Source organism: Entelurus aequoreus, linkage group LG22 (genome assembly GCF_033978785.1).
Source record: "Entelurus aequoreus isolate RoL-2023_Sb linkage group LG22, RoL_Eaeq_v1.1, whole genome shotgun sequence".
Taxonomy (NCBI): domain Eukaryota; kingdom Metazoa; phylum Chordata; class Actinopteri; order Syngnathiformes; family Syngnathidae; genus Entelurus; species Entelurus aequoreus.
In genome coordinates this window covers 36186467-36213796 of record NC_084752.1, presented here as the reverse complement: position 1 = coordinate 36213796, position 27330 = coordinate 36186467, and the positions used below count along the sequence as shown (strand labels likewise).

General features: G+C 41.7%; 2 protein-coding genes across 4 annotated transcripts in view; one reads left to right on the top strand and one right to left on the bottom strand.

Annotated features, from left to right (window-relative positions):
- Positions 1-6150: 6150 nt before the first annotated feature.
- Positions 6151-18483, bottom strand: spred2a (sprouty related EVH1 domain containing 2a). Of its 2 annotated transcripts, none has more exons than XM_062032656.1 (6): positions 18246-18483; positions 11757-11916; positions 11529-11697; positions 8113-8177; positions 7814-7969; positions 6151-7750 (listed from the first exon to the last, which is right to left on the bottom strand). In XM_062032656.1, exons 1-6 carry the CDS (start codon positions 18269-18271, stop codon positions 7130-7132), a joined length of 1197 nt encoding a protein of 398 aa, XP_061888640.1. In that variant the 5' UTR covers positions 18272-18483; the 3' UTR covers positions 6151-7129. The 2 variants fall into 2 exon arrangements, with proteins under 2 accessions (XP_061888640.1, XP_061888642.1); XM_062032658.1 differs by having other exon boundaries at positions 11757-11910.
- Positions 18484-25811: 7328 nt separating this feature from the next.
- vps54 (VPS54 subunit of GARP complex) overlaps positions 25812-27330 on the top strand; it is a 64931-nt gene continuing 63412 nt past the window's right edge. For both annotated transcript variants that reach the window (XM_062033039.1, XM_062033040.1), the window contains exon 1: positions 25812-25969. The gene's annotated coding sequence lies outside the window, so the exon portion shown is untranslated. The remainder of the gene's footprint in view (positions 25970-27330) is intronic.

The following is a 27330-nucleotide window of genomic DNA, read 5'->3' as shown; positions in this document are numbered from 1 at the left end:
TCCTCCTGTTGACATCATGAAACTGTCACGTCTGCAACACACACACACACACACACACACACACACACACACACACACACACACACACACACACACACACACACACACACACACACACACACACACACACACACACGCAGGTTGCTGGAGATCAGAGGTCTTCAACTAGTGGCCTGCAGAGGTACTGCAAGGCTGTCACATCCATTTAACACCGCTGTGTCCCTTTCAGGTGGGGGGAGGACTGCAGTCATTTAGCATTTAAGATGGATAGCAATTAGCACGCCAGTTGCCAGCTAGCAGTTGACACCAGTTGTCAACCAGTGATTAGCACACAAGTTGTCAGCTAGCGTTTAGCACACTAGTTGTAATCTAGCAATTAGCGCGCTAGATGTTATCTACCGAACACGCACCACTTGTTAGCTCGCGATTGGGCCACCAGTTGTCAGCTAGCGATTAGCATGCTAGTTGTCCTCTGGCAAGTTGCCGGCTAACGATTAGCACACTGGCTGTGAGGTACTGATTAGCACACTAGTTATTAACTAGTGATTAGCACACCAGTTGTCAGCTAGCAATCAGCAAGCTAGTTGTCAGCTAGCGATTAGCATACTAGTTGTCAGCAAGCGATTGGCATACCAGTTGTTAGCTAGCATTTATCACGTTAGCTTTTAGCTAGCGATTATGATGGTAGTTGTCCGCTAGCGATTAGCACTCCTGTTGTCAGCTAGCAATTAGCACACTATTTTTCAGCTAGTGATTAGTGTGCTAGTTACTAGACAGCGATTATGATGCTAGTTGCCACCTAGCGATTATCGCATTAGTTGTTAGCTAGCAATTATCACACTAGTTGCCAGCTAGGGATTAGCACCCCAGTTGTCAGCTAGCGATTAGCATGCTAGTTGTCCTCTGGTGGTTAGCGCACTAGTTCACAGCTAACGATTAGCACACTGGTTATGGGCTAGTGATGAACACACTAGTTATTAGCGCACCAGTTGTCAGCTAGCAATCAGCAAGCTAGTTGTCAGCTAGCAATTAGCATACTAGTTGTCAGCGAGCGATTGGCGTACCAGTTGTTAGCTAGCATTTATCACGCTAGTTTCTAGCTAGCGATTATGACGGTAGTTGTCCGCTAGCGATTGGCGCTCCTGTTTTCAGCTAACGATTAGCACACTATTTTTCAGCTAGCGATTAGTGTGCTAGTTACTAGCCAGCGATTATGATGCTAGTTGCCACCTAGTGATTATCGCATTAGTTGTTAGCTAGCAATTAGAATGCTGGTTGTTAGCTAGCATTTATCACGCTAGTTGCCAGCTAGGGATTAGCGCACCAGTTGTACGCTAGCGATTAGTGTGCTAGTTGCTAGCCAGCGATTATGACGCTAGTTGCCATCTAGTGATTAGCACGCTGGTTGCCATCTAGCGACTATCCCACCAGTTGTCAGCTAATAATTATCACATCAGTTGTCAGCTAGCGATTATTGCGCTCGTTGCAGCTAGCGATGATCACACTAGTTGTCAGCTAACAATTAGCACACTAGTTGTCATCTAGCGATGAGCACACTAGTTGTCAGGTGGCGATTAGCATGTTATTTGTAGTTGTCGGCTAACAATTAGCACACTAGTTGTCAGCTAGCAATTATTGCGCTAGTTGCCATCTAGCGATTAGCGGCGTTCTACTATATTATTTAAGTATCTTAGTATTGCGCATTAAGAAGGTACCTATGGGAGCAGTTAAGATCATGAAGTTCTCTGCATCACTTTGGGCTCCTGAGAAGGTTGAAGACGTCTGTTTCCATGGTTACACAAATATACACACTTCCTCTATGTCCATGTGCTCTACAAAGTGTTCGTACTGTAAGTATTGGGCTTATTACACACCAGACGTCCGATCGTAACCCTTATCTTAGTTTTATCATTTGGAGCTGTTGAAATCGCCATGTAAAATCGCTAATGCTAATAGTAGCCCGTCTATGGCAAATCCAATGTATATTAGCATTAAGCTCGCACATTTTGGAAGTGGAGCCTTAATTGCTAATGCAATTGAACACGCTCAATTAAGCAATTGAGCGTATTCTTGCTTTGTTGCTGTTGAAAATGGCAACATTACTTGAGGGAGTTTGGCTCTCAGTGCTGCTTGACTGACTGTCTGCAATCGGACGTGACGTCCCGTGCAACAAAGATATCCAAAATGAACAAAGATATCCAAAATGGCGCCCTTTGATTCTTAGCCCACAACAACAATTTCCCCTTTTTTTCAATCGAACTTGAATTTGTGCACTCAAACTACTTCATGGCAAAGATGGTGTTTGTCAACATGAAACATTATCACAACTTGTATGAGTGAGAGGCGCACCAGCGCGTCAAATGCTGTTCCTATCAGTGATGGAGCAGGAAGGGGCTGGGAATAGGTGTCACTTCTTCATGTGTGTGAAACGGGTCTTTTTGTTCAGGCGACACGGGGGCCGACCCCACACCGGACCTTTTGTACGCGCTCAAAACATCTGTACATTTGAAGAACTGGCAGCTCACCTGTCACAATTTTACTGTCCTTTTTATACCCAATTACTGTCAATTGAAAAACAATACCACTGGTTTTTTTCAAAATAAAATTCGAGCATAAAAAACAAAACAAAAGGGAAAATGATACCACTGTTAATTTTACAGTAGAAGTCTGGCAATCAAGAAGGAAATCATGAAATGTTACTACTGTTCTGTTTACTGTAAAACTATATCAAAATAATAATAATTTAAAAACGATACCACTGTTATTTTTGCAATAAAATTCTGGCAACAAAAAAATAAATGAAAAACGATACCACTGTTATTTTTACGATAAATTCTGGACAAAAAATTTGAAAATGTAAAAACGATACCACTGTTATTTTCACGATAAATTCTGGCAACAACAAAAAAAAAGTCAAATCGATATCACTGTTATTTTTCAAGTAAAAACTTGAAAATTTTAAAAAAAACGATACCACTGTTATTTTTACGGTAAAATTCTGACAAAAAAAAATCAAGAATATAAAAACAATACCGCTGTTGTTGTTACTGTAAAATTTTGGCAACAAAAAAATACATGAAAATGTAAAAACAATACCACTGTTATTTTTACAATCAATTCTGACAAAAAAAAAGTCTAATCGATATCACTGTTATTTTTCAAGTAATATTTATGGCAAATGGGAAAACGATACCACCGTTATTTTTACGATAACATTTTGACCCAAAAAAATTCAAAAATGTAAAAAACGATACCACTGTTATTTTTATGATAAATTCTGGCAAAAAAAAAAAGAAGTCAAATCGATATCACTGTTATTTTTCAAGTAAAAACTTGAAAATTTTTAAAAAAACGATACCACTGTTATTTTTACGGTAAAATTCTGACAAAAAAAATCAAGAATATAAAAACAATACCGCTGTTGTTGTTACTGTAAAATTTTGGCAACAAAAAAATACATGAAAATGTAAAAACAATACCACTGTTATTTTTACGATCAATTCTGACAAAAAAAAAAAGTCTAATCGATATCACTGTTATTTTTCAAGTAATATTTATGGCAAATGGGAAAACGATACCACCGTTATTTTTACGATAACATTTTGACCCAAAAAATTTCGAAAATGTAAAAAACGATACCGATGTTATTTTTATGATAAATTCTGGCAAAAAAAAAAGAAGTCAAATCGATATCACTGTTATTTTTCAAGTAAAAATTTGAAAAATTTAAAAAAAACAATACCACTGTTATTTTTACGGTTAAATTCTGACAAAAAAAATCAAGAATATAAAAACAATACCGCTGTTGTTGTTACTGTAAAATTTTGGCAACAAAAAAATACTTGAAAATGTAAAAACAATACCACTGTTATTTTTACGATCAATTCTGACAAAAAAAAAAGTCTAATCGATATCACTGTTATTTTTCAAGTAATACTTATGGCAAATGGGAAAACGATACCACCGTTATTTTTACGATAACATTTTGACCCAAAAAAATTCGAAAATGTAAAAAACGATACCACTGTTATTTTTATGATAAATTCTGGCCAAAAAAAAAGAAGTCAAATCGATATCACTGTTATTTTTCAAGTAAAAATTTGAAAAATTAAAAAAAAACAATACCAATGTTATTTTTACGGTAAAATTCTGACCAAAAAAATCAAGAATATAAAAACAATACCGCTGTTGTTGTTACTGTAAAATTTTGGCAACAAAAAAATACATGAAAATGTAAAAACAATACCACTGTTATTTTTACGATCAATTCTGACAAAAAAAAAAGTCTAATCGATATCACTGTTATTTTTCAAGTAATATTTATTGCAAATGGGAAAACGATACCACTGTTATTTTTACGATAAATTCTAGCAAAAAAAAAAAAGTCAAATCGATATCACTGTTATTTTTCAAGTAAACATTTTAAAAATTTAAAAAACGATACCACTGTTATTTTTCAAGTAATATTTATGGCACATGGGAAAACGATACCACTGTTATTTTTACGATAAATTCTAGCAAAAAAAAAAAAGTCAAATCGATATCACTGTTATTTTTCAAGTAAACATTTTAAAAATTTAAAAAACGATACCACTGTTATTTTTCAAGTAATATTTATGGCAAATGGGAAAACGATACCACTGTTATTTTTACGATAAATTCTAGCAAAAAAAAAAAAGTCAAATCGATATCACTGTTATTTTTCAAGTAAACATTTTAAAAATTTAAAAAACGATACCACTGTTATTTTTCAAGTAATATTTATGGCAAATGGGAAAACGCTACCACTTTTATTTTTACGATAACATTTTGACCAAAAAATTAGAAAATGGAAAAACAATACCACTCTTATTTTCACGATAAATTCTGGCCACAAAAAAAATAAGTCAAATCGATATCACTGTTATTTTTCAAGTAATATTCTGGCAAATGTGGAGACGATACCACTGTTATTTTTATGATAACATTTTGACCAAAAAAATTCGAAAATGTAAAAAACGATACCACTGTTATTTTTACGATAAATTCTGGCAAAAAAAAAAAAGAAGTAAAATCGATATCACTGTTATTTTTCAAGTAAACATTTTTAAAATTTAAAAAACGATACCACTGTTATTTTTACGTTAAAATTCTGGCACAAAAAAAAGGCAAATCGGTATCACTGTTATTTTTCAAGTAAAAATTTGAAAAATTTAAAAAACGATACCACTGTTATTTTTACGGTAAAATTCTGGCAAAAAAATCTAGAATATAAAAACAATACTGCAGTTGTTTTTACTGTAAAATTCTGGCAGCAAAAAAATACATGAAAATGTAAAAACAATACCACTGTTATTTTTACAATAAATTCTGGCAAAAAAAATGGTCAAATCGTTATCACTGTTATTTTTCAAGTAAAAATTTGAAAAATTTAAAAAACTATACCACTGTTATTTTTACGGTAAAATTCTGGCAAAAAAAATACATGAAAATGTAAAAACAATACCACTGTTATTTTTTACGATAAATTCTGGCAAAAAAGGGTCAAATCGATATCACTGTTATTTTTCAAGTAATATTTACGGCAAATGGGAAAACAATACCACTGTTACTTTTACGATAAAATTTTGACCAAAAAATGAGAAAATTTAAAAACAACACCACTCTTATTTTTCTGATAAATTGTGCCAAAAAAAAAAAAAAAAGTCAAATCAATATCACGGTTATTTTTCAAGTAATATTCTGGAGAATGTGAAAACGATACCACTGTTATTTTTATGATAAAATGTTGACCAAAAAATTTACAATTTTTAAAAACAATAGCACTGTTATTTTTTACGGCAAAATTCGGGAAAAATGCATAATTTTTAAAAAAACGATACCACTGTTATTTTAAGCGTAAAATTCTGGCAACAAAAAGAAAAAACTGAAAAACTGCAACAAAAATAAAAAAATAAAAAAACGATCGCACTGTTATTTTTACTGTGAAATTCTGGCAACAAAATTAAATTCACAGAAAAATGGCAACAAAAACAAAGTGAAAAATGTGAAAAAAAATAGAACTGTCATTTTTACAGGAAAATTCTGGCAACAAAAATAAATAATTTAAAATCAATTTCACTGTTATTTTTACGGTAAAAATCTGTCAACAAAATCATATAAAAATGACAAAACGATACCAACTCTTATTTGTACCATACAATTCCAACCAGAAAATGTAAAAACAATACCACTGTTATTTTTACTGTAAAATTCAGGCGAAAAAATAAAGAATTTGAAAACAATACCACTGTTATTTTTACGATAACATTTTGACCAAATTTTTTTACAAATGATACCACTGTTAATTTTACGGTCAAATTTTGGCTACAAAAAAAATTCACAGAAAAACGGCAACAAAAACAAACAAAACGGGAAAAAATTACAACTGTTATTTTTACTGTAAAATTCTGGCAAACAAATTAAGAATTTAAAAACAATACCACTGTTGTTTTTATGATAACATTTTCACCAAAACATTTGAAAATGTAAAAACAATTAAACTGTTATTTTTTACGGCAAAATTCGGGCAAAAAAAAAAAAAGAATCTCCAAACGACACCACTGTTATTTTTATGGTAAAATTCTGGCAACATAAAATATTCACAACTGCTATTCTTACAGTAAAATTGTGCTGCTGAGCTGCCAGTTTTTACCTGTCAAATCTGCGCTATATTTTTTTAGATTATCAAAGCATTTCTCAGGACGGTCCACCGACTTTGTGACGGCGTGCAAGTGGACACCAAACTGCATCTCTTTTATGACCAGCAGAGGGCAGCAACAACTGCTGCTTGGCTCTGATTGCGGGAGATTTAAGGGCGTGTCCGTGGCAAGATGTTGTATTTTGAAATGGCCACTAGGCCCTGCGATGAGGTGGCGACTTGTCCAGGGTGTACCCCGCCTTCCGCCCGAATGCAGCTGGGATAGGCTCCAGCACCCCCCGCGACCCCAAAAGGGACAAGCGGTAAAAAATGGATGGATGGAAATGCTATGCTAGGCTAACGGCGTAAAAAGACGCTCCCTTGGCGGCGGACACACAAACAGAGCAACCTCCAAGCGAGAATGGAACGACGACGTAGAGCACAGAGACGTGAGACGAGAGTGGCGGGGCCTCAGCCGGCGGCTTTGTGTCTGCCGCCGCAGCAGCGGCAAGCCACGCCGCAGCGATGGCAAGCGGTGAGCGGCGCGTAGCAGCACATGCACGGCGCCAGCAGCGACAGCGCCAGGAGTGCGCTCCAGCGTAAGCAGAAGTGCTCGTCGGCGCCGTCACAGGAGCACGGGTCCGAGTAGTCGCCCTCGGGGTCGGACATGCAGTGGTAGAGCAGGCTGTCGGCGCACCACATGAAGCTGACCCGCCGGATGAGCGCGTGCACGGCGTCGGGCGCCTCCCGGCAGCGGCCGCGCCCGTTGTCCTCGTAGCGGAACATGTCCTGACAGTACACGCAGCGCAGCTCGCCGCCCTTCCTGCGTTTGGCCTGAGGCTGCGCCGTCACCGCCGCCTTTCGGTCCCGGCGGGCGGGTTTGCCGCAGGCCAGCGGGTACGGGTAGGTGTAGTCCCGCTTCGGCGCCTCGCTCTTGGCCGAGTGCACGTAAGCGTCCGCCGATAGTTTGTCTGGTGCGGCGGCGTGACGGTAGTCCTCGTAGCCGCTGAGCCAGGCCCACTCTGCAGGGTTGATGCGTACCAGCTCCTCCTCAAACTGGAAGCTGCCGTGGCGAGGGAACACGTGCACCGCCTGCGGAGACCACGGCATCAGAGGGCGCTCACGCTGGCCCCTCCCACCGATCCCGGCACTCACCTGGTCCAGGAAGTAGTGGTCGGAGAGCCGGTGGTGCCCGTAGAAATGTCCCAGGATGCAATGGTGGCGGCGGTGCTCGCAGAAGGCAAGCGGCGCCAGCGTGTGTCTGACGGGGTCCCTCCTCTGAGACGAGTTGGACGAACTGTCTGTGGCGGTCTGCAGCAAGAAGGACACCACACCAAGATGAGGACCTTTACCTCGGTCTAAGTCCTATCAAGTCCTTCCAAGGCTACACCATCACATCCAGATGCTCCACGCTTGACTGCAGCGGAATCCTTCGCCGTGGAACCCGAGCTCACCGTGAAAACGTCGTCGTCGCCGAGCTCGGCCTCGTTCTGCAGCGTGGACGAGGAAGTGGTGGAGCCTGGAGAGCGGCGAGACAAGGCATTGACTCAACAAGGCGCTGACTCAACGAGGCGTAGACCAAACGAGGCGTAGACTCAACGAGGCGTAGACTCAACGAGGCGTAGACTCAACGTGGCGTTGACTCAACGTGACATAGACTCAACGTCGCATTGACTCAACGTGACGTAGACTCAACGTCGCATTGACTCAACGACGTAGACTCAAGGTGGCGTTGACTCAACGTGGCGTTGACTCAACGTGACGTAGACTCAACGTCGCATTGACTCAACGACGTAGACTCAACGGGGCGTTGACTCAACGTGACGTAGACTCAACGTGGCGTTGACTCAACGACGTAGACTCAACGGGGCGTAGACTCAACGGGGCGTTGACTCAACGACATAGACTCAACGGGGCGTAGACTCAACGGGGCGTAGACTCAACGTGGCGTAGACTCAACGTGGCGTAGACTCAACGTGGCGTTGACTCAACGTGACGTAGACTCAACGTCGCATTGACACAACGACGTAGACTCAACGTGGCGTTGACTCAACGTGACGTAGACTCAACGTCGCATTGACACAACGACGTAGACTCAACGTGACGTAGACTCAACGTCGCATTGACACAACGACGTAGACTCAACGGGGCGTTGACTCAACGACGTAGACTCAACGGGGCGTTGACTCAACGACGTAGACTCAACGTGGCGTAGACTCAACGTGGCGTTGACTCAACGTGACGTAGACTCAACGTCGCATTGACACAACGACGTAGACTCAACGTGGCGTTGACTCAACGTGACGTAGACTCAACGTCGCATTGACACAACGACGTAGACTCAACGTGACGTAGACTCAACGTCGCATTGACACAACGACGTAGACTCAACGGGGCGTTGACTCAACGTGGCGTAGACTCAACGTGGCGTTGACTCAACGTGACGTAGACTCAACGTCGCATTGACACAACGACGTAGACTCAACGTGGCGTTGACTCAACGTGACGTAGACTCAACGTCGCATTGACACAACGACGTAGACTCAACGTGACGTAGACTCAACGTCGCATTGACACAACGACGTAGACTCAACGGGGCGTTGACTCAACGACGTAGACTCAACGGGGCGTTGACTCAACGACGTAGACTCAACGTGGCGTTGACTCAACGACATAGACTCAACGGGGCGTAGACTCAACGGGGCGTAGACTCAACGTGGCGTAGACTCAACGTGACGTAGACTCAACGTCGCATTGACACAACGACGTAGACTCAACGTGGCGTTGACTCAACGTGACGTAGACTCAACGTCGCATTGACACAACGACGTAGACTCAACGTGACGTAGACTCAACGTCGCATTGACACAACGACGTAGACTCAACGGGGCGTTGACTCAACGACGTAGACTCAACGGGGCGTTGACTCAACGACGTAGACTCAACGTGGCGTTGACTCAACGACATAGACTCAACGGGGCGTAGACTCAACGGGGCTTAGACTCAACGTGGCGTTGACTCAACGTGACGTAGACTCAACGTCGCATTGACACAACGACGTAGACTCAACGTGGCGTTGACTCAACGTGACGTAGACTCAACGTCGCATTGACACAACGACGTAGACTCAACGTGACGTAGACTCAACGTCGCATTGACACAACGACGTAGACTCAACGGGGCGTTGACTCAACGACGTAGACTCAACGGGGCGTTGACTCAACGACGTAGACTCAACGTGGCGTTGACTCAACGACATAGACTCAACGGGGCGTAGACTCAACGGGGCGTAGACTCAACGTGGCGTTGACTCAACGTGACGTAGACTCAACGTCGCATTGACACAACGACGTAGACTCAACGGGGCGTTGACTCAACGACGTAGACTCAACGGGGCGTTGACTCAACGACGTAGACTCAACGTGGCGTTGACTCAACGACATAGACTCAACGTGACGTAGACTCAACGTCGCATTGACACAACGACGTAGACTCAACGGGGCGTAGACTCAACGTGGCGTTGACTCAACGGGGCGTAGACTCAACGTGGCGTTGACTCAACGACATAGACTCAACGGGGCGTAGACTCAACGGGGCTTAGACTCAACGTGGCGTTGACTCAACGTGACGTAGACTCAACGTCGCATTGACACAACGACGTAGACTCAACGTGGCGTTGACTCAACGTGACGTAGACTCAACGTCGCATTGACACAACGACGTAGACTCAACGTGACGTAGACTCAACGTCGCATTGACACAACGACGTAGACTCAACGGGGCGTTGACTCAACGACGTAGACTCAACGGGGCGTTGACTCAACGACGTAGACTCAACGTGGCGTTGACTCAACGACATAGACTCAACGGGGCGTAGACTCAACGGGGCGTAGACTCAACGTGGCGTTGACTCAACGTGACGTAGACTCAACGTCGCATTGACACAACGACGTAGACTCAACGGGGCGTTGACTCAACGACGTAGACTCAACGGGGCGTTGACTCAACGACGTAGACTCAACGTGGCGTTGACTCAACGACATAGACTCAACGTGACGTAGACTCAACGTCGCATTGACACAACGACGTAGACTCAACGGGGCGTAGACTCAACGTGGCGTTGACTCAACGGGGCGTAGACTCAACGTGGCGTTGACTCAACGACGTAGACTCAACGGGGCGTAGACTCTACGTGGCGTTGACTCAACGACGTAGACTCAACGTGGCGTAGACTCAACGTGGCGTTGACTCAACGACGTAGACTCAACGTGAAGTAGACTCAACGTGGCGTAGACTCAACGTGGCGTAGACTACGACGTAGACTCAACGTGGCGTAGACTCAACGTGGCGTAGACTCAACGTGGCGTAGACTCAACGTGACGTAGACTCAACGACGTAGATTCAACGTGGCGTAGACTCAACGTGGCGTAGACTCAACGTGGCGTAGACTCAACGGGGCGTTGACTCAACGTGGCGTTGACTCATCGTGGCGTTGACTCATCGTGGCATTGACTCAACGTGACGTAGACTCAACGTGGCATAGACTCAACGTGACGTAGACTCAACGTGACGTAGACTCATCGACGTAGACTCAACGAGGCGTTGACTCAACGAGGCGTTGACTCAACGAGGCGTTGACTCAACGAGGCGTAGACTCAACGTGACGTAGACTCAACGTGACGTAGACTCAACGTCGCATTGACTCAACGACGTAGACTCAACGGGGCGTAGACTCAACGTGACGTAGACTCAACGTGACGTAGACTCAACGTGACGTAGACTCAACGTGACGTAGACTCAACGGGGCGTAGACTCAACGTGACGTAGACTCAACGTGACGTCTCACATACCCTGAAGACCTTCTTCCTACCTTCCGTCAGCTCCTCCAAGGCCTTCCTCACGCCGCGGGCGAAGGCTCGCGCGTCAGCCGGACTTTGGAAGGTCAGACCGCACTTCCTGTTGTCCACCCTCCAGTGGTGGAATGTGGGCGTGGCCTTGGTGTAGAGCAGATCCTTCTTCAGGAAACACTCCAGGATCACCTGAGCAAACAGGAAGTCGTTCAGACACGAGTCCCGATGGACACCAAGATGGCCGTCACCTGCTTGTCTCGGAGTCGTTCTCCGTGGATCAGGAAGACGCCGGCCGCCGCCAGCCTGCACACGCCCACTCTGCTCAGGCCGCCATCTTGTGCCAACCAGCCGCCGCTCGAGTCGTCTCTCGTCATCACCACTGCTTTGACACGCGCCAGGTAACTGTCACTGCGGACACACAACTGTCACTGCGGACACACAACTGTCACTGCAGACACACAACTGTCACTGCAGACACACAACTGTCACTGCAGACACACAACTGTCAATGCAGACACACAACTGTCACTGCGGACACACAACTGTCACTGCAGACACACAACTGTCAATGCAGACACACAACTGTCACTGCAGACACACAACTGTCTTCACTATAGACACACAACTGTCACTGCAGACACACAACTGTCTTCACTATAGACACACAACTGTCACTGCAGACACACAACTGTCTTCACTACAGACACACAACTGTCACTGCAGACACACAACTGTCTTCACTATAGACACACAACTGTCACTGCACAACTGTCACTGCAGACACACAACTGTCACTGCAGACACACAACTGTCTTCACTATAGACACACAACTGTCACTGCAGACACACAACTGTCTTCACTATAGACACACAACTGTCACTGCACATCTGTCACTGCAGACACACAACTGTCTTCACTATAGACACACAACTGTCACTGCACACACACCACTGTCTTCACTATAGACACACAACTGTCACTGCACAACTGTCACTGCAGACACACAACTGTCACTGCAGACACACAACTGTCTTCACTATAGACACACGACTGTCACTGCACACACACCACTGTCTTCACTATAGACACACAACTGTCACTGCACAACTGTCACTGTAGACACACAACTGTCTTCACTATAGACACACAACTGTCACTGCAGACACACAACTGTCTTCACTATAGACACACAACTGTCACTGCAGACACACAACTGTCACTGCAGACACACAACTGTCTTCACTATAGACACACAACTGTCACTGCAGACACACAACTGTCACTGCAGACACACAACTGTCTTCACTATAGACACACAACTGTCACTGCAGACACACAACTGTCTTCACTATAGACACACAACTGTCACTGCAGACACACAACTGTCTTCACTGCAGACACACCACTGTCACTGAAGACACACAACTGTCTTCACTGCAGACACACAACTGTCACTGCAGATACACAACTGTCTTCACTGTAGACACACAACTGTCACTGCAGATACACAACTGTCTTCACTATAGACACACAACTGTCACTGTAAAACTGTCACTGCACAACTGGTACTGCGGACACACAACTGTTTTCACTGCAGACACACAACTGGTACTGCGGACACACAACTGTTTTCACTGCAGACACAAAACTGTCACTGCAGACACACAACTGTCTTCACTGCAGACACACAGCTGTCACTGCAGACACACAACTGTCACTGCAGATACACAACTGTCTTCACTGTAGACACACAGCTGTCACTGCAGACACACAACTGTCTTCACTATAGACACACAACTGTCACTGCACAACTGTCACTGCACAACAGTTACTGCGGACAAACAACTGTCTTTACTGCAGACACACAACCGTCTTCACTGCAGACACACAACCGTCTTCACTGCAGACACACAACTGTCTTAACTATAGACACACAACTGTCACTGCACAACTCTTACTGCGGACAAACAACTGTCTTTACTGCAGACACACAACTGTCACTGTAGACACACAACTGTCTTCACTGCAGATACACAACTGTCACTGCAGACACACAACTGTCTTCACTGCAGACACACAACTGTCTTCACTGCAGACACACAACTGTCACTGCAGACACACAACTGTCTTCACTGCAGACACACAACGGTCTTCACTGCAGACATACAACTGTCACTGCAGACACACAACTGTCACTGCAGACACACAACTGTCTTCACTGCAGATAAACAACTGTCTTCACTACAGATATACAACTGTCTTCACTGCAGTCACACAACTGTCACTGCAGACACACAACTGTCACTGCAGACACATAACTGTCACTGCAGACACACAACTGTCACGACAGATACATAACTGTCTTCTACAGACACAAAACTGTCACTGCAGAATGACAGTTGTAGAATGATTCTTCTTATGTCAGTCCAACATCGTTCTAGATGTATTCATCCTATGTCATTCCAATATTGAACTAGAATGATTCAATCTATGTCAGTCCAACATTGTCCTAGATTGATTTGTCTTATGTCAGTCCCATATTGTTCTAGAATGATTCTTCCTATGTCAGTCCAACATTGACTAGAATGATTCATCTTGTCAGTCCAACATTGTTCTAGAATCATTCGTCTTATGTCAGTCCAACATTGTTCTAGAATGATTCATCTTATGTCAGTCCAACATTGTCTAGAATCATTCTTCCTATGTCAGTCCAACATTATTCTAGAATGATTCTTATGTCAGTCTCACATTATTCTAGAATGATTCTTATGTCAGTCTCACATTATTCTAGAATGATTCTTATGTCAGTCTCACATTATTCTAGAATCATTCTTCCTATGTCAGTCCAACATTGTCCTAGAATGATTCTTATGTCAGTCTCACATTATTCTAGAATTATCCTTATGTCAGTCTCACATTATTCTAGAATCATTCTTCCTATGTCAGTCCAACATTATTCTAAAATGATTCTTATGTCAGTCTCACATTATTCTAGAATCATTCTTCCTATGTCAGTCCAACATTGTCCTAGAATGATTCTTCCTATGTCAGTCTCACATTATTCTAGAATGATTCTTATGTCAGTCCAACATTGTCCTAGAATGATTCTTCCTATGTCAGTCCAACATTGTCCTAGAATGATTCTTATGTCAGTCTCACATTATGCTAGAATGATCCTTATGTCAGTCTCACATTATTCTAGAATCATTCTTCCTATGTCAGTCCAACATTATTCTAGAATCATTCTTATGTCAGTCTCACATTATTCTAGAATCATTCTTCCTATGTCAGTCCAACATTGTCCTAGAATGATTCTTCCTATGTCAGTCCAACATTATTCTAGAATGATTCTTATGTCAGTCTCACATTATTCTAGAATCATTCTTCCTATGTCAGTCCAACATTGTCCTAGAATGATTATTCCTATGTCAGTCTCACATTATTCTAGAATGATTCTTATGTCAGTCCAACATTGTTCTAGAATCATTCTTCCTATGTCAGTCCAACATTGTCCTAGAATGATTCTTATGTCAGTCTCACATTATTCTAGAATGATCCTTATGCCAGTCTCACATTATTCTAGAATCATTCTTCCTATGTCAGTCCAACATTATTCTAGAATGATTCTTATGTCAGTCTCACATTATTCTAGAATCATTCTTCCTATGTCAGTCCAACATTGTCCTAGAATGATTCTTCCTATGTCAGTCTCACATTATTCTAGAATGATTCTTATGTCAGTCCAACATTGTTCTAGAATGATTCTTCCTATGTCAGTCCAACATTGTCCTAGAATGATTCTTATGTCAGTCTCACATTATTCTAGAATGATCCTTATGTCAGTCTCACATTGTTCTAGAATGATTCTTCCTATGCCAGTCCAACATTGTCCTAGAATGATTCTTATGTCAGTCTCACATTATTCTAGAATGATCCTTATGTCAGTCTCACATTATTCTAGAATCATTCTTCCTATGTCAGTCCAACATTGTCCTAGAATGATTCTTCCTATGTCAGTCTCACATTATTCTAGAATGATTCTTATGTCAGTCCAACATTGTTCTAGAATGATTCTTCCTATGTCAGTCCAACATTGTCCTAGAATGATTCTTATGTCAGTCTCACATTATTCTAGAATGATCCTTATGTCAGTCTCACATTATTCTAGAATCATTCTTCCTATGTCAGTCCAACATTATTCTAAAATGATTCTTATGTCAGTCTCACATTATTCTAGAATCATTCTTCCTATGTCAGTCCAACATTGTCCTAGAATGATTCTTCCTATGTCAGTCTCACATTATTCTAGAATGATTCTTATGTCAGTCCAACATTGTCCTAGAATGATTCTTCCTATGTCAGTCCAACATTGTCCTAGAATGATTCTTATGTCAGTCTCACATTATGCTAGAATGATCCTTATGTCAGTCTCACATTATTCTAGAATCATTCTTCCTATGTCAGTCCAACATTATTCTAGAATCATTCTTATGTCAGTCTCACATTATTCTAGAATCATTCTTCCTATGTCAGTCCAACATTGTCCTAGAATGATTCTTCCTATGTCAGTCCAACATTGTCCTAGAATGATTCTTATGTCAGTCTCACATTATTCTAGAATGATCCTTATGTCAGTCTCACATTATTCTAGAATCATTCTTCCTATGTCAGTCCAACATTGTCCTAGAATGATTCTTCCTATGTCAGTCTCACATTATTCTAGAATGATTCTTATGTCAGTCCAACATTGTTCTAGAATGATTCTTCCTATGTCAGTCCAACATTGTCCTAGAATGATTCTTATGTCAGTCTCACATTATTCTAGAATGATCCTTATGTCAGTCTCACATTATTCTAGAATCATTCTTCCTATGTCAGTCCAACATTATTCTAAAATGATTCTTATGTCAGTCTCACATTATTCTAGAATCATTCTTCCTATGTCAGTCCAACATTGTCCTAGAATGATTCTTCCTATGTCAGTCTCACATTATTCTAGAATGATTCTTATGTCAGTCCAACATTGTCCTAGAATGATTCTTCCTATGTCAGTCCAACATTGTCCTAGAATGATTCTTATGTCAGTCTCACATTATGCTAGAATGATCCTTATGTCAGTCTCACATTATTCTAGAATCATTCTTCCTATGTCAGTCCAACATTATTCTACAATCATTCTTATGTCAGTCTCACATTATTCTAGAATCATTCTTCCTATGTCAGTCCAACATTGTCCTAGAATGATTCTTCCTATGTCAGTCCAACATTATTCTAGAATGATTCTTATGTCAGTCTCACATTATTCTAGAATCATTCTTCCTATGTCAGTCCAACATTGTCCTAGAATGATTATTCCTATGTCAGTCTCACATTATTCTAGAATGATTCTTATGTCAGTCCAACATTGTTCTAGAATCATTCTTCCTATGTCAGTCCAACATTGTCCTAGAATGATTCTTATGTCAGTCTCACATTATTCTAGAATGATCCTTATGCCAGTCTCACATTATTCTAGAATCATTCTTCCTATGTCAGTCCAACATTATTCTAGAATGATTCTTATGTCAGTCTCACATTATTCTACAATCATTCTTCCTATGTCAGTCCAACATTGTCCTAGAATGATTCTTATGTCAGTCTCACATTATTCTAGAATGATCCTTATGTCAGTCTCACATTATTCTAGAATCATTCTTCCTATGTCAGTCCAACATTATTCTAGAATGATTCTTATGTCAGTCTCACATTATTCTAGAATCATTCTTCCTATGTCAGTCCAACATTGTCCTAGAATGATTCTTATGTCAGTCTCACATTATTCTAGAATGATCCTTATGTCAGTCTCACATTATTCTAGAATCATTCTTCCTATGTCAGTCCAACATTGTCCTAGAATGATTCTTCCTATGTCAGTCCAACATTATTCTAGAATGATTCTTATGTCAGTCTCACATTATTCTAGAATCATTCTTCCTATGCCAGTCCAACATTGTCCTAGAATGATTCTTCCTATGTCAGTCTCACATTATTCTAGAATGATTCTTATGTCAGTCCAACATTGTCCTAGAATGATTCTTCCTATGTCAGTCCAACATTGTCCTAGAATGATTCTTATGTCAGTCTCACATTATTCTAGAATGATCCTTATGTCAGTCTCACATTATTCTAGAATCATTCTTCCTATGTCAGTCCAACATTGTCCTAGAATGATTCTTATGTCAGTCTCACATTATTCTAGAATGATTCTTATGTCAGTCTAACATTATTCTAGAATGATTCTTCTTATGTCAGTCCAACATTGTGCTAGAATGATCCATCCTGCCTGCCTCAAAGTGCACAGGGAAGCGTCACCATGGCAACCACAGACTGTTTCTGACTGGCACGTCCATGTTCACACTCATGTCCTGGTCCTGGTTCTGGTTCTGGTCCTGGTCCTGGTCCTGGTCCTGGTGGGAACTGCACACGCCGCTACTGATGAGCCACTCTCTTGGTCACATGATTGCCTTTTAATGCGTCCTCCAATAGGGACGAGAGCATGTGAAAAAATGTGGCTAACACTGTTGTCTAAGCCCCGCCCACTCAGCGCTAAATGTCAATCAATGACACAGGTGTGTCACGTGACCTGATGAGTCATGACCCAGGTTCGGAGGTCAGCAGGTCCTCAGTCATCTCCGCGTGCACACGCATGCCATGACAACAACGTGCGTGTGTGTGTGTGCGCGTGCGCGTTACTCACTCGTCTGGGCGCGTGTCTTCGCTCATGTTTGTCCGCGTTCACGTGCTGTGGCGATGATTTCCCGCCAGTGTCTCCATGTTTGGCGGGGTTCTTTGCAGCGGCGCTTGCGCTTCTCTTCCTCTTCCTCTTCCTCCGTGTCAGTCCAAGCAGCGCATCACATGCCGTCCTCTTCCTCTTCCTCCTAAAGAGCGCAGGTGTGGGCTAGGACGGCCCCTGACCAGCCCCATCTTCCCCTCAATCCTCCATGTTGGACAGAGCGCGCGCACGGGGGTGGGGGGGTTGGTGACGTCACACTCGAAGTCCCACGTATTGCCATACAATAATAATAATAATAATAATAATGATAATAATAATGGCTGTGTTGTGTAGGTGCACGAGGACCCAAAAGAAGGCACCAATGAGCAAAAAGGAAACATCAACAACAGCAAAGTTGGGCAAAGAGGTGTTTACTTGCCGTCAAGTGGGACGCGAGAAACGGAAAAGTGCACGAACGACTCCATGATGCAGGTGGCAGCGACTCCTAGCGGCCAAGTGACGTCACTGCAGCCTCTTGCTCCGCTTATGTCAGTCCAATATTGTTCTAGAATCAGAATCAGAATAGTTTTATTGCCATTGTTTGAGAACGGGTTCACAAACTAGGAATTTTTCTTGTTGCAATGGTGCAACATAAAACACATATAACACATATTTGGTAATAAAAAGAGCTGTAACTGAACTATCAGATAGACTTAGAAGGAATTCAAGGAGCTACTGTTAGGAGTTATTGTTCATTTGCCTGATGGCCGAGGGGAAAAAACTGTTCAGGTGGCGGGAGGTGTGGGTCTGGATGGAGCGTAGTCTCCTGCCTGAGGGGAGAGGGGAGAATAGTTTGTGTCCAGGGTGAGAAGAGTCAGCTGTGATCCCACCCACACGCCTCCTGGTCCTGGAGGAGAACAAGTCATGGAGGGATGGGAGCTTTCAGCCAATCACCTTCTCAGCAGCACGTACGATGCGCTGCAGTCTATTCTTATCCTGGACTGTGGCGCCGGGGAACCACACGGTGATGGAAGAGGTCAGGATGGACTCTATGATGGCTGAGTAAAACTGTACCAGCATCTCGGTCGGCACCTTAAGTTTCCTCAGCTGCCGCAGGAAGTACATCCTCTGCTGGGCCTTCTTGATGAGGGAGCTGATGGTCGGCTCCCACTTGAGGTCCTGGGTGATGGTGGTGCCCAAGAAACGGAAGGAGTCCACAATGGGGACGGGGGTGGAAGAGTCAATCAGGGTGAGGGGGGATGGTGGGGCTGTGACTTTCCTGAAGTCCATGATCATCTCCACTGTTTTCTGGGCGTTCAGCTCCAGGTTGTTGAGGCTGCACCAGGACGTCAGCCGGTCCACCTCTCTCCTGTAGGCGGACTCATCGCCATTCGAAATGAGCCCGATGAGGGTGGTGTCATCCGCAAACTTGAGCAGTTTTACGGATTGGTGACTGGAGGTGCAGCAGTTTGTATACAGGGAGAAGAGCCAGGGGGAGAGTACACAACCCTGAGGAGCACCAGTGTTTGTGGTTCAACTGTCCGAGACAATCTTTCCCGGCCGCACGTGCTGTCTTCGGTCTGTCAGGAAGTCATTGATCCAACTGCAGAGGGAGTCGGGCACGCTGATCTGGTAGAGCTTGTCTCGTAGCAGTCCAGGGAGGATGGTGTTGAAGGCAGAGCTGAAGTCCACAAACAGGATCCTAGCGTAGGTTCCTGGGGAGTCCAGATGCTCCAGGATGAAGTGGAGGGCCAGGTTCACTGCATCATCCACAGACCTGTTGGCTCTGTAGGCGAACTGCAGTGGGTCCAGGAGGGGGGCGGTGATGTCCTTGAGGTGGGGCAGGACCAAGCGCTCAAAGGACTTCATGACCACAGACGTCAGCGCGACCGGCCTGTAGTCATTTAGTCCTGTGATCCGTGCTTTCTTGGGGACAGGGACAATGGTGGTGGTCTTAAAGCAGGACGGCACGCGGCATAGCCTCAGAGAGGTGTTAAAAATGTCAGTGAAGACAGGAGCCAGCAGGTCCGCACAGTGTCTGAGAGTGGAGGGGGAGACACCATCCGCGTATTCAGCTTCAAGAACTGCCGGCATACATCCTCTTCTTTGATGGAGAGGGAGTCCTGCGATGTCCTTGGAGTCCTTTGAGTCCTTTAACTCCTTTAATGAAGTGCTGGCATTGGTGGGGAGGGTGATGGTGGGGGGAGCCTGGCTTTGATGAGCTGAAGGCCGTTCATGACGACAGTAATGTGTGTTGAGGCCCTGAGCGAGAGTCCGGTCATTCAGGGCCTGGGGGGTTTTGGGCTTATAGTTCGTTAGGGCCCTTAGACCTCTCCAAACTGCCACAGAATCATTGGAGCGGAACTGTTCCTGTAGACGGTTAGAGTACACGGATTTAGCTTTCTCCACTTCCCTGTTGAAGTGGTACTTCGCTTCTTTGTATGTACTTCGGTCCCCGCTTCTCCACGCAGCCTCCTTCTTCTTGCGCAGCTGTCGGAGCTTGGGTGTGAACCAGGGCTTCTAGAATGATCTATGTCATTATGTCAGTCCAATGTTGTTCTAGAATAATCTATGTCAGTCCAATATTCTCCTAGAATGATTTTTCTTATGTCAGTCCAACATTGTGCTAGAATGATTCTTCCTATGTCAGTCCAACCTTGTTCTAGAATGATTGTTCCTATGTCAGTCCAACATTGTTCTAGAATGATTCATCCTATGTCAGTCCAACATTGCACTAGAATTATTCTTCTTATGTCAGTCCAACATTGTTCTAGAATCACTCTTATGTCAGTCCAACATTGTTCCAGAATTATTCTTCCTATATCAGTCCTACATTGTTCTAGAATGATTCTTCCTATGTCAGTTCAACATTGTTCTAAAATGATTCATCCTATGTCAGTCCAACATTGTTCTAGAATGATTATTCTTTATGTCAGTCCAACATTGAACTAGAATGACACATCTTATGTCAGTCCAATATTGTGCTAGAATGATTCATCTTATGTCAGTCCAACATTATCCTAGAATGATTCTTCCTATGTCAGTCCAACATAGTCTAGAATAATTCTTCCTATGTCAGTCCAACATTGTTCTAGAATGATTCATCTTATGTCAGTCCAACATTGTGCTGGAATGATTCTTCCTATGTCAGTCCAAGATTGTTCTCGAATGAGCTATGTCAGTCCAGTATTGTCTAGAATGATCCATGTCAGTCCAACATTCTCCTAGCATGATTTTTCCTATGTCAGTCCAAGATTGGTCTAGAATGATTTTTCCTATGTCAGTCCAACATTGTGTAGATTGATTCTTCTTATGTCAGTCCAACATTGTCCTAGAATGATTCTTCTTTTGTCAGTCCAACATTGTTCTCGAATGATTCTTCTTATGTCAGTCCAACATTGTTCTAGAATGATTCCCCTTATGTCAGTCCAACATTGTGCTAGTATGATTCCTCTTATGGCAGTCCAATATTGTTCTAGAATGATTCATCCTATATCAGTCCTACATTGTTCTAGAATGACTCTTCCTATGTCAGTTCAACATTGTTCTAAAATTATTCATCCTATGTCAGTCCAACATTGTTCTAGAATGATTATTCTTTATGTCAGTCCAACATTGAACTAGAATGACACATCTTATGTCAGTCCAATATTGTGCTAGAATGATTCTTCTTATGTCAGTCCAACATTGTCCTAGAATGATTCATCCTATGTCAGTCCAACATTGTGTAGATTGATTCTTCTTATGTCAGTCCAACATTGTCCTAGAATGATTCTTCTTTTGTCAGTCCAACATTGTTCTCGAATGATTCTTCTTATGTCAGTCCAACATTGTTCTAGAATGATTCCCCTTATGTCAGTCCAACATTGTGCTAGTATGATTCCTCTTATGGCAGTCCAATATTGTTCTAGAATGATTCATCCTATATCAGTCCTACATTGTTCTAGAATGACTCTTCCTATGTCAGTTCAACATTGTTCTAAAATTATTCATCCTATGTCAGTCCAACATTGTTCTAGAATGATTATTCTTTATGTCAGTCCAACATTGAACTAGAATGACACATCTTATGTCAGTCCAATATTGTGCTAGAATGATTCTTCTTATGTCAGTCCAACATTGTCCTAGAATGATTCATCCTATGTCAGTCCAACATTGTGTAGATTGATTCTTCTTATGTCAGTCCAACATTGTCCTAGAATGATTCTTCTTTTGTCAGTCCAACATTGTTCTCGAATGATTCTTCTTATGTCAGTCCAACATTGTTCTAGAATGATTCCCCTTATGTCAGTCCAACATTGTGCTAGTATGATTCCTCTTATGGCAGTCCAATATTGTTCTAGAATGATTCATCCTATATCAGTCCTACATTGTTCTAGAATGACTCTTCCTATGTCAGTTCAACATTGTTCTAAAATTATTCATCCTATGTCAGTCCAACATTGTTCTAGAATGATTATTCTTTATGTCAGTCCAACATTGAACTAGAATGACACATCTTATGTCTGTCCAATATTGTGCTAGAATGATTCTTCTTATGTCAGTCCAACATTGTCCTAGAATGATTCATCCTATGTCAGTCCCACATTTTTCTAGAATGATTCTTCCTATGTCAGTCCAACATAGTCTAGAATAATTCTTCCTATGTCAGTCCAACATTGTTCTACAATGATTCATCTTATGTCAGTCCAACATTGTGCTGGAATGATTCTTCCTATGTCAGTCCAAGATTGTTCTCGAATGAGCTATGTCAGTCCAGTATTGTCTAGAATGATCCATGTCAGTCCAACATTCTCCTAGCATGATTTTTCCTAAGTCAGTCCAAGATTGGTCTAGAAAGATTTTTCCTATGTCAGTCCAACATTGTGTAGATTGATTCCTCTTATGTCAGTCCAACATTGTCCTAGAATGATTCTTCTTTTGTCAGTCCAACGTTGTTCTCGAATGATTCTTCTTATGTCAGTCCAACATTGTTCTAGAATGATTCCTCTTATGTCAGTCCAACATTGTGCTAGTATGATTCATCTTATGGCAGTCCAATATTGTTCTAGAAGGATTCATCCTATGGCTGTCCAACCTTGTGCTAGAATGATTCGTCCTATGTCAATCCAACATTGTTCTCGAATGATTCTTCCTATGTCAGTCCAACATTATTCTAGAATGATTCTTCCTATGTCAGTCCAACATTCTTCTAGAATGATTCCTCTTATGTCAGTCCAACATTATTCTAGAATGATTCTTCTTATGTCAGTCCAACATTGTTCTAAAGCAGGGGTGGGCAATTAATTTTTACCGGGGGCCGCATGAGCAACCCGAGCACTGCTGGAGGGCCACATCGACAATATTTCAATTAAATTTTGCTCAATATTATTTTTGATATATACCGTAAGATAAATAATAATAATAATTAATAATAATAGTAATACTTCAACATAGTATGTGTAACAGCATTCCATGACTAATATAAATAAATTAACATTAATAATAAATGACAGTAAAATAAGCACACGTATGACTGAGGAGTCATAGTGTAACTTTGTGTGGTGTTTGAGTTGTCCGACTTTTTGTGTGGCCATAAACGCACCTGTGGTTTAGTGGTATGTGTGTTGGTGACAGATGACAAGTTGGTTTTGGCCTGGTTTGTACGGCAGAAAATGACTAGTTTTTCGAGATATAATTGTTTTACTCATGTTTTTGGTGTGGTTATGTCCGAATATAAACAGTTTTGCTCAATAAATTGATCGATATAATTCCTGTCCTCGAAGCATCTCGATAGACGTTACAATAATTGAACGGTGTTCAATTGAACGATGTTGACGAACACCGTTAGGGCCGCTTGTTGTCACTGTCACTCAAAGTTGCATTGCAAAATTACACAGGATAAATGTGTTTATTTTGTTTAGAATTCAGATGGGATTGATTTGGTGCGCGGCATATATTTGCTGCGCGCAGCGGACGCTTGAGCAGTGCGCAATTGCGCAGGCACGCACCTTAGAGGGAACGTTGCTTGGCAGTCCATGTCTTGTTGAAAACACGCCATTCGTCATCAACTTTTCTCTTTTTAGCGTCTCGGGTGTAAACCGTGCATCACTTGTCGCTGCATGTGCACCTTCACTCACAGGTTACACACGGACACAGGCCCATAAATAATACTTTTCAAAATAAAAGCAGCACAGTTGTATTGCGCGCACGACATAGATGTTTTTTCAACTTTATTTTGTAATTTGTGATTGCAGCTGTTCACATTCACTCACAATCACACACACGCATACGTCCACACGGAAGTAATACAAATAACGCTTTTCAAAACAAAAGCAGCACCGTTGTATTGCACACTCGACATAGATACTTTTTAAAATTTATTTTGTAATTTATAATTAGCCTCACGCGGGCCGGACAGGGACGCACAAAGGGCCGGATGCGGCCCGCGTGCCGCAGAATGCCCAGGTCTGTTCTAAAGGCTATAAATACACACTTATACATTAAAAAGACCAAATGTAAGTACACGTTTACATTCACAGACTAAATGTAAGTACACATTTATATACACTCAAATAGTTAAATGTAAATACAAACTTTTACACTCCAAAGACTAAATATAAGTACTTATACACTCAAAATATAACACATTCATGTGATTTATTTATATTTAATATTAAAGCATAATTGTAGTTTATTTATAATTATTAATAAAGCATGAACAGAGTTTTTTTTAATGTTTATTATTAAAGAATAATTGTAGCTGATTTATGTTTATTATTAAAGCATGAATGTAGATTATTTGTTTATTATATTATTATATTACTATAGTTTCTTTAAGTTTATCATTAAAACATTAATGTGACTGATCAATGTTTATTATAAAGCAAAAATGTAGTTTATACATGATTATTATCAGAGCATGAATATAGTTTATTTATGATTATTATCAGAGCATGAATGTAGTTTATTTATGATCACTATCAGAGCATAAATGTAGTTTATTTATGATTATTATCAGAGCATGAATGTAGTTTATGAACATTATCAGAGCATGAGTGTAATTTCTGATTATTATCAGAGCATGAATGTCGTTTATTTATGATCATTATCAGAGCATGAATGTAGTTTATTTATGATCATTATCAGAGCATGAATGTAGTTATTTATGATTATTAGATCATGAATGTAGTTTATTTATGATCATTATCAGAGCATGAATGTAGTTTATTTATTATCATTATCAGAGCATGAATGTACTTTATTTATGATCATTATCAGAGCCTGAATGTAGTTTATTTATGATTATAACAGGTGGTGTAACTGAATAAATATTTTGGTTAACAATACAATAAATAATACTCATGACTTGAATTGTTTATATCTTAAGTACAAGTTTAATACCAGTCGTGTATTCTAGTAGTTTGAAGTCCAACATAATCTGAAAAGACAATAAATACATCTGAATTTTAAAATAGGAATAAAGATTATTTGTGAATATTTTACGCATTCTTTCCAGGTCAAAGTAATACAAATATATTCATGAAAAGTGCAGGTGAAGTACCGTGACCGCCCAGCAGGGCTCAGTACAGAGCCGAAAGACGAGAACTCTGCGAGCCGTCCTGCGGTGCGCCATGGTCGGCTTTCAGCTTGCGCCTGCTGCCTTGCTCCTGGTTTTTGGGCAGTTGTTTGTGTGATGGTGAACGGCTGGCGAACACTTCCGACGACAGGTGCGAATTTATTTTAACCTGCTGCTTTATTTCTCTTGTTGACTCACGACTGTCGGCTATCTTGTTAGCTCCTGTCTACGCTGCTGGACCGGCTGACTTTAGCATTAGCATTAGCATTAGCATTAGCATTAGCATTAGCGGTCTCCAGCCAGAAAAGCAATGTCATGTTAAGTCATGTTAAGTCATGTTAAGTCATGTTAAGTCATGTTGGTGGTCTTCTGTTGTCAGGTAATGTTGAGGTGAGTTGTTAGCTGTGGGAGCACTGTGAGGGATGCTAATGCTAATGCTAATGCTAATGCTGGGCGTCTGTCAAAGCTGTTATTCCTGACTGACAAGTTGTTTTATCAACTCAACTCTTCCGAGTCATCATGGAATATTTACACAGCACGCGTCTTAGTGTCGTCTTTAGACTATGTTGCTTCTTGGCTTCTTCAAGTCCAAATCCAACCACTATTTTGACCAGCATCAACATGTTCAAATACAGTGGTGGTCAAAAGTTTACATACACTTGTAAAGAACATCATGTCAGTTTCCAATCATTTCTAAGACTCATATTTTTTTGTGATAGAGTGATTGGAGCACATACTTGTTGATCACAAAAAACATTCATGAAGTTTGCTTCTTTTATGAATTTATTATGGGTCTACTGAAAATGTGAGCAAATGTGCTGGGTCAAAAGTATACATACAGCAATGTTAATATTTGCTTACATGTCCCTTGGCAAGTTTCACTGCAATAAGGCGCTTTTGGTAGCCATCCACAAGCTTCTGCTTGAATTTTTGACCACAAAATTGGTGCAGTTCAGCTAAATTTGTTGCTTTTCTGTCATGGACTTGTTTCTTCAGCATTGTCCACACCTTTAAGTCAGGACTTTTGGAAGGCCATTCTAAAACCTTCATTCTAGCCCGATTTAGCCATTCCTTTACCACTTTTGACGTGTGTTTGGGGTCATTGTCCTGTTGGAACTCCCAACTGCACCCAAGACCCAACCTCCGGGCTGATGATTTTAGCTCGTCCTGAAGAATTTGGAGGTAATCCTCTTTTTGATCCGGAAAGCCGGCCAAACTATTGGCACGCAGTTGGAGGCGTTTGTGTCAGTGAGGGACAGGAGGACACTGGACAAACTGCTGGCCATCATGGACAATCCTGCCCACCCACTCCACCAGAAAATTGAGGGACAGTAGTGTTCATACTGCAACAGGCTCCTTCGGCTTCGTTTCCACAGTGTTCCATTCAAGAACTCCTTCATTCCGCACTCCATCCAGCTGTATAATAACTTGCCATACAGCAATAAATGATATCTGTCTATTACCTGACACCTTCTATGTTAGCTACTTCTCTTTGTTTATAATGTTTATTTT

Bases quoted from the DNA above. Each gene is read 5' to 3' on its own strand.
- spred2a (XM_062032656.1), bottom strand. From the start codon at position 18,271: ATGAGCGAAGACACGCGCCCAGACGA. The intron at 11,698-11,756 runs GTGACGGCCATC...CTGTTTGCTCAG, and splicing joins AACGACTCCGAGACAAGCAG to GTGATCCTGGAGTGTTTCCT. The intron at 7,970-8,112 runs GTGAGCTCGGGT...TTCTTGCTGCAG, and splicing joins GCGACGACGACGTTTTCACG to ACCGCCACAGACAGTTCGTC.